This window comes from Rhinolophus ferrumequinum, chromosome 3 (genome assembly GCF_004115265.2).
Source record: "Rhinolophus ferrumequinum isolate MPI-CBG mRhiFer1 chromosome 3, mRhiFer1_v1.p, whole genome shotgun sequence".
NCBI lineage: Eukaryota > Metazoa > Chordata > Mammalia > Chiroptera > Rhinolophidae > Rhinolophus > Rhinolophus ferrumequinum.
The window spans coordinates 20156609-20163794 of NC_046286.1; the positions used below are offsets into that span (position 1 = coordinate 20156609).

Sequence of the window (7186 nt, forward strand, 5' to 3'; positions counted from 1 at the left end):
ATGAAGCAGAAGTTACTAAAGAGGTCGGTATAAGCTACGTGTTATGGGAGCCATTCATTTCTACTAAAGTAACGAGGAGAGACTTACAGACCTAGAAGACACATTTCAACAGGCTCTGGAAAGACATGTACTATTTTGATAAAATGAGAATGGGCAAGGGTATTTCAGAGACAGCACCTTAACCAAAAAGCGCACAGACGTTAGGAGGACAATCAGGACCCGTGAGCCTAGGTCTCAGAGCATGGTGGGAGGTGAAGCTAGAAAGGTTGCAAATCTCAAATAGTAGTGACTTAAATACGAATTCAAATGCTAAGGGTTTTGCATTTTGTTCTGTATGTAAGCTCATAGGACAAGAAAAGTCATAATCAAATGAGAAACAAAAACTCATAGACACAGACAATAGATTAGTGGTTATCAGAGGGTAAGGGGGGAGGGGGATGGTAGATGAGGGTAAAGGGGGATCAAATATATGGTGATGGAAGGAGAACTGACTCTGGGTGGTGAACACACAATGGGATTTATAGATGATGTATTACAGAATTGTACACCTGAAATCTACGTAACTTTATTAACAATTGTCACCCCAATAAACTTTAATTGAAAAAAAAAAAACATAATCAGAGCCATGATTTGAGCATCATTATTGCAGGAATGTTGAAATGGGTAGAAGGCAGTTATTGGGGAGAGTGAAGACGGCTATTAAACAGTCCAAGTGGGTGAGAGTATAAGTTAGAGTAATGGCAGTCGGCCTGGGAATGGGGAATAGATGTGAAAGACACAGCAGCTTCTGAGATTGCCACCTGATCACGTGCAGAGGAGGGACAGGAGATCTCACAGTGACTCCATGTCTTCAAGGACAGGGGCTGATGTCAACACCAGAACTAGGGGAATCCGGAGAAGATGCCTCTCACTTTCTCTTCCGTCTCGATCGGCTTTGCCTATCAAGATCACCTACGATCACCCCTGCAATTCAGCCCCTCATGAGCTCCCTCACTGAGAAGTCAGGGTCTATCTAGCCAGCAAAACAGAAGTCACTTCAGGCATTTGCAAACAGAGGAGATTTGATGCAAGAAAGTTTTATCCATGATGATTGAGATTGGCATCAACGAGAGGCTACTATCATCCCAAGGCTGGAGGGACAAAGAGAGCAGCAGTGCCCTAGGAAACAGAGTGAGGAGACGTCTTCCTTCTCCCCACTCCCATTCTTCTGCCCTCCAGTTTCCCTCTGGCTACACCCTGCTAAAAGCCAGCTGACCAGGGAGTCTGAGAAAGCAACTTGAAGGGTCAGCAGCTTGAAATACAGACTGGATCAGGGTAAGGAGGAACGGATTTCAAGAAAAACAGGCCCCCAATTCAGCAACCTTCTTATACACACCAACCGTTGAGTTATTAATAGAACTGCTAGCCAGCCTCCCTATCTTACCATGTATAATATGAAACATAAGCTGAGAGTACCTGGGACTCATTGTTCACCTCACTGGGGAGTAGGGCAGAGAGAGGGTGACATACTATCAGCCACATCTGTATGCACTGACCTCTCATTTTTATCATCCTCAGGCTGGTCCCCAGTGTTCCTCGGGCGGAGTTATCCTCAAGGACCTGAAATCAAAGTCCATCTCAGTGAGACAGCAGAGAGAAAAGGAAGGAGAGAACCATTCCCTTCTCTCATTCCTCCTTATCCCCCCTCACGCCTCTCCCTTCTTGTTCTTTTTTTTTTTTTAGATTTTTTAAAAATTAGTTTCAGATATACAAAACAATGTAATAGTTAGACATTTATACCCCTCACAAAGTGATAACCCCCCCACCTATTGCCCCCAATATGAATGGACCTAGAGAACATTATGCTAAGTGAAATAAGTCCGATGGAGAAAGACAAATACATATCACGTGTACGTGAATCTAAAGACAGAATAAAGGAGCAAACAGAACAGAAATAGTCCCTTCTTGTTCTTATCATTCTCTACTCTTCATTGCTCTCCTTTCCTCTACCTCCATCACCTTTCTTCAGTCTCTATCTCCATTTTCAATTCCTTCCATTGTCTGTCTACATCTCCTCACTCTTCCATCTCCATCTCTTTCCTCCTAAAGAATTGCATGAGTCAACAAGATGCTTGGTTAGTTAGACATGCATTTAATTGTAAATCACCTGTCTCTTGAACCTAGTTATTAGTTCCTTAGCAGAGTAGACATTCAACAAAGCAGGTGTTAATTCAATAAAACAATATGTCCTGTCATCATTTAATTATTTATTCCTTTTTTATTTGTTTATACGGTGAGATTTTGAGAAGTTTCGGAAATGGTCTCCACAACATCTGGCTAGGGAATATGGTGAGGAAAAGAATTGGAAATCAAGGCACATAGCACCAGAAAATTTGAATGTTATGTCAAACTTTTATTTTCCCATGAGCCATTAAAATAGAGCATAGATCTTATGGCAGCTTTATATATGCCCATACATTAATTATATAAGCTCAGAAGTAAAGCATCTTTGCTCAGCTTCTGACAAGTAATAATTCCTTGAAGACATACTCTTTAGAAACATGAATTTCTGTCCTTCCCAGTTTCCTTCACGATATCAAGCAGATATTACCCGTCACAAAGGGGAGATTCTTCTCTGACCTCATTTGGGGATGGAACTTTTAACCAAAATGGTGTCACCCTTGAACCTACTCTGACACGCCAACGTAAGTGACCACAGAAGAAGCAAAGTCCTATAAAAAGGGAGAAGATAGCACTGCACTTTATCCGTCTCGCAGCAGGCAAAAGCTCATCCGTCTCCAGTTAATCAAGAGAAACTACAATGGCTCCTGTAGGAACTTCATCCATGGTGAGTCCTGCACTAATGTGCATTGCTCTTGTTGACTGGCACCAGTTAATACTTCTTGACTGTGGGTATGAAATTCTGGATTCTAACTATGGAGATCTAAGACTACTGATTATATAGAATAGGAAATGAAAGCTTGTAGAGACTTGTCATTGTATAGCATTTTCAAGAACTGACACACTTCAGTTTGAAAGATGAGATTAAAACTGAAAGATAGTTGTATTGGGGCTAAACCACACAAGAAGTGTCACATAATGCTGTGTAGTAAGAAAAAATGTTTATTTTTCTGAGTACAAGTGATTTAATATAATTCTCCCACAGAATTTTTCTTTCATCCAAAATAAGATGGGTCACTATCCTTGAGGATTTACTAACTTGTGGAAATGACTTTTCTTTCCATTATTTTATTATTATGCCATAGTCTTGGTACACCAAACCTATTTGTTCTCATCAGATACAGTATAAGTGTGGTTTAGAGTAAATGGCCCTTATATTTTAAAAATATCTTTTTTGAAATGTAATTTGATTACAGAATCAATACACATAATCTTAGAAAACTGTAAAATATACCTGAGAAAACAAAAAGGGGATCCAGCTTTTTTGTTGGATGTTTGCCAGTGGTACCAACAGCAATTTCTAATACAAATACTGATTTTGCACATGGATTTTCTATGGCCCTTTCTCCCTAAGTGTACATTTGACTTCACATAGGACTTCACAGACTGCTGGCACAGAGAACAGTGGTATAGGAAGACACTTCCTCCTAGAAAATCAAGGTCAATATGACCTTCATGATCTGGCATTGATGCATGTACTGACAGGACGACTTGCCATTTTTACTAAAATTACTGCGAGCCAATGTGTAACGTATCTTTCCTAAATCAAAAGAATATTCAAGACTGGTAAAAACTTTATGGTCTTAACATTATTTTGGTCATGAAACCAGTTTTTCATTTAACTGATCTGTCCTGTAACATCGTATGTTCTCTATGATTACAAATACAATCATCAAAATTTGTTAACAAAACCACATGTTAATCCAGTCTCTCACCTTTCTCTCCTTTCCCATTCAGTTCCAGTCACTACTGCTACTGGTGAGTCTGGTAGCTATAGTGAAGGCAGCAGTAATAATCCCACAAAATCCAGGATGCCCAAATACTGAGGACAAGAGATTCCCTCAGAGCGTGAAGGTCAACCTAAATATCCTTAACCGGAGTACAAATCCCAGAAGGCCCTCCGATTACTACAACCGTTCCACCTCACCTTGGAATCTCCAGTACGTAAGCGCTCCAGATAAAATCTTTGTATTCTTCTACCTTTTGTACATCAGACTGCCAGTTAAGTCATCTCGAGGATAATTTTACTCACTCAGAATAATCTGTCAAAACTGGAGAGGCCATTGTGGAAAATAATGATTCTCAAACTTTCATTCTACAAACTTATTTGATAGAGCACAGGATATCCCTACTCCCAATACCTATCCTATTAGATCTCATTGTCACTGACACCAAAAACCCATCCAAATTAATGGTGGTCATCGTTCTAATATCTATGACATCCCAAGTTTATTGTTGGTTTATTTTAAAAAATAGACATTTATCACTGAATTCTCTTTTTTTTAACCAGAGCTACCAGTGAGAAGATTGCTTGGAAATAACTAGCAATTAACTGGAAATTTTGTACTTTTTTTTGGTCTTATGAGCACTGGGAAAATATAGTTTGAATCTCAATGGAGGAAGTATCATGTTGGATATTTTCACCTCTTTTTAAGTTAGTCTTGATCTACATCCCCAACAGGCCTATATTTGTTGTGTCCTTGCTACTTGTAGTATTTAGATCCCGTGAAGAATTAAACACAAAATGTATTTTGATGACTTGATTTTAAACAAATAAGCCTCAGTTATGTGGTACCTACAGATTCACCTGACTGTAGGGTTTCTTCTCCTCTTCCCATTACTAAGAATAGTTCAAGAAGACCAACTCAAACTCAAAGCAAATTATTCACGCAGCTGGAAGAGAAAGAAAAGAGGAGTTGATAGAGAGACGGAAGCTTTTGTTTCCAGGCCTTCATAGCAGCTCTGTGCTCCGTTCTAAGAATGTACATTCAGATAAAATTTTGATATATTCCATGCTTCAAAGACAGACTTCATTAAGTCAGATTAACAGCTATCTTATTCCTGGATGATTCCCTTGGTCTTTTTCCATCTAGCAAATGTATTACCCCCAAAATTATCCTTTGTGTCAAACTTAAATCCCTTCTGTAGTCCCAATCTATCTTATTTTGTTCATTCTTCAAAGAAATTGGGGGGGAAAAGATCATTGTCTTTTTTCTGAAACATCTCATGTGCTTAAAAATCCAAGTTTTTCTGAAACTACTCCTTTTTCAGACTAACGGTACTTAGAGAATTTGCAATGCCTATCACTTGTTACCCTGTGAATTTGTCTCCCTGCGATTATTCCTGCTGGCTTGTCCTCCTGCTTTACCAGGAATTCACTCTCTCTCCCTGGCTTTTGTCTTCCCTGTAGCCGCAATGAGGACCCCGAGAGATATCCCTCTGTGATCTGGGAGGCGAAGTGCCGCCACTTGTTCTGTGTCAATGCTGAAGGGAAGCTAGACCACCACCTGAACTCCGTTGCCATCCAGCAAGAGATCCTGGTCCTGCGAAGGGAGCCTCGGAACTGCCCCCATTCCTTCCGGCTGGAGAAGATGCTGGTAGATGTGGGCTGTACCTGTGTCAAACCCATGGTCCTCCATGCAGCTTAAGAGTTTCCAGTCTGACCCCAGCTCCCCGAATCAGTTAGGGCTTTCTGGGGAGTAGACCCAGCCCCATTTCTGAGCAAACTCACTAGTGTTCTTAAACAAGTTCATTCAACTGAAGTTTCAAAGGTAACACTTTGATACAGAGATTGAATCTGAATCATTTTTCCCTCTCCCCAAGGAGGAAAGTTATGAGCTTCTTGTTTGCTTTTCTAAGTGCTTTAAGTTATTTATGTATTTAAAAGGCCCTGAGAATCTTAGGTCCCCAAATTCATTTTTTAATGAATTACATGTCTTATTTTGTATTTTTTTAAAAGAAGACAGTATGCCAGACTTGGAATGTTATTATTTAAAAGGTAAACCTATATTTATATGAGCTATTTATGGATCTATTTATGTTTCTTAAGTCTTTAGAGAAAGGTGAAATAGTACGATTATCTGTTCTGCCTAGGGAAATCCAAATAGGAGTAAACAGCAGTTGAAAATTTCTGAGTTTGTACTACATATGGATACAGGATTTTCTTCTTTGTCTCTTAGCAGTGCACGACATGGCTGAAAAAAAAAGACTGTACTTAATTTCATATTTATTAACTTAATTTTTTAAATTGTTGAGGTTTCACAAAAGAGATAGCACGTGTAACTCTCTGCTCTGTTAAACCCATGTAATAAAAACAATTTGTCATAATAAAATTTGGGAAGAAAATTTGTTTCCTTATTTTTTTCTCATTAAAAGTACCTCGGCCAGCTCAGCTCTTCCCTCTTTGGAAGAGTATACAAATTCTCTCATAGAGCAAAAACAAAGCATGTCTTTCAGTCACAACACCCTCCACCCGCCCAACTCCAGGTTCTCAATTTTACATGCCTTCAAGACAGTAAAGGACCAAGGCGAGATACTGGTAGCCAAGGCTGTGGGTTCAAGCATTCCAAAATGAATTAAACAAATAAAGATAATGGCCCTGGGAAAATGGCATGTGATTATTGAAGATCATTCAGGGAAAAGAAAAGACCCTCCTAAAAATATGACCTGAGGTTTGACAGTAAGGAGAAAGTTCTTGGAGAAGACATGGTTTTCAGACTAGAATATCCAGTCTCTCCCCAAACTCAGGCTTCTTTTGAAGATTAATGCCAACCAGAGATCCAGAAAGGAACATTTTTCTCTTCCTCAGGCTACACCCCTAGGACAACCCCTCCTTCTCTCAGACTTTGATCCAATGCACCCCCAGAACACAGAAAATTGTCATTGGGGTGAAATAAACTTGAAGTATGAGAAAATTTCAGCCCAAGTGAAATAAATACTGAATCACATTCAATTCCAGAGTAGTTTCAAGTTTCGAGTCAACCATTTTTCCATGCCATGGCCTAGCATGCTGTCTTGCCCTACTTCTAGAGGCCCCTAAAAATTCTCAGGCTGGTCCCACAAGCTCCCTGCTTCTTGAAAAACCATTTTCTGCACTCCAGTCTCCCATATGCTCCAGCTCCAGCTCCACTCAGAGGCCCATGACTTTTCTCTGCTTCTTCTCCTAATCCAAACCCAGAGGTCAACTTCTCCAGCCCTTCTCGTTTCAGTGTCATTTGTACGCTTATGTCTCAATTCTTGTGGCCAT

At 39.8% G+C, this 7186-nt stretch overlaps 1 protein-coding gene across 2 annotated transcripts; it reads left to right on the plus strand.

Moving 5' to 3' along the window:
* Positions 1–2800: 2800 nt before the first annotated feature.
* IL17A (interleukin 17A) lies at positions 2801–5588 on the plus strand. 2 transcript variants are annotated; one of them, XM_033094306.1, is made up of 3 exons: positions 2801–2827; positions 3898–4100; positions 5351–5588. In XM_033094306.1, exons 1-3 carry the CDS (start codon positions 2801–2803, stop codon positions 5586–5588), a joined length of 468 nt encoding a protein of 155 aa, XP_032950197.1. The 2 variants fall into 2 exon arrangements, with proteins under 2 accessions (XP_032950197.1, XP_032950206.1); XM_033094315.1 differs by having other exon boundaries at positions 3904–4100.
* The last annotated feature ends 1598 nt before the right edge of the window (positions 5589–7186 follow it).

Bases quoted from the DNA above. Each gene is read 5' to 3' on its own strand.
- IL17A (XM_033094306.1), top strand. From the start codon at position 2,801: ATGGCTCCTGTAGGAACTTCATCCATG. The intron at 2,828-3,897 runs GTGAGTCCTGCA...TTTCCCATTCAG, and splicing joins CTGTAGGAACTTCATCCATG to TTCCAGTCACTACTGCTACT. The intron at 4,101-5,350 runs GTACGTAAGCGC...TCTTCCCTGTAG, and splicing joins ACCTCACCTTGGAATCTCCA to CCGCAATGAGGACCCCGAGA.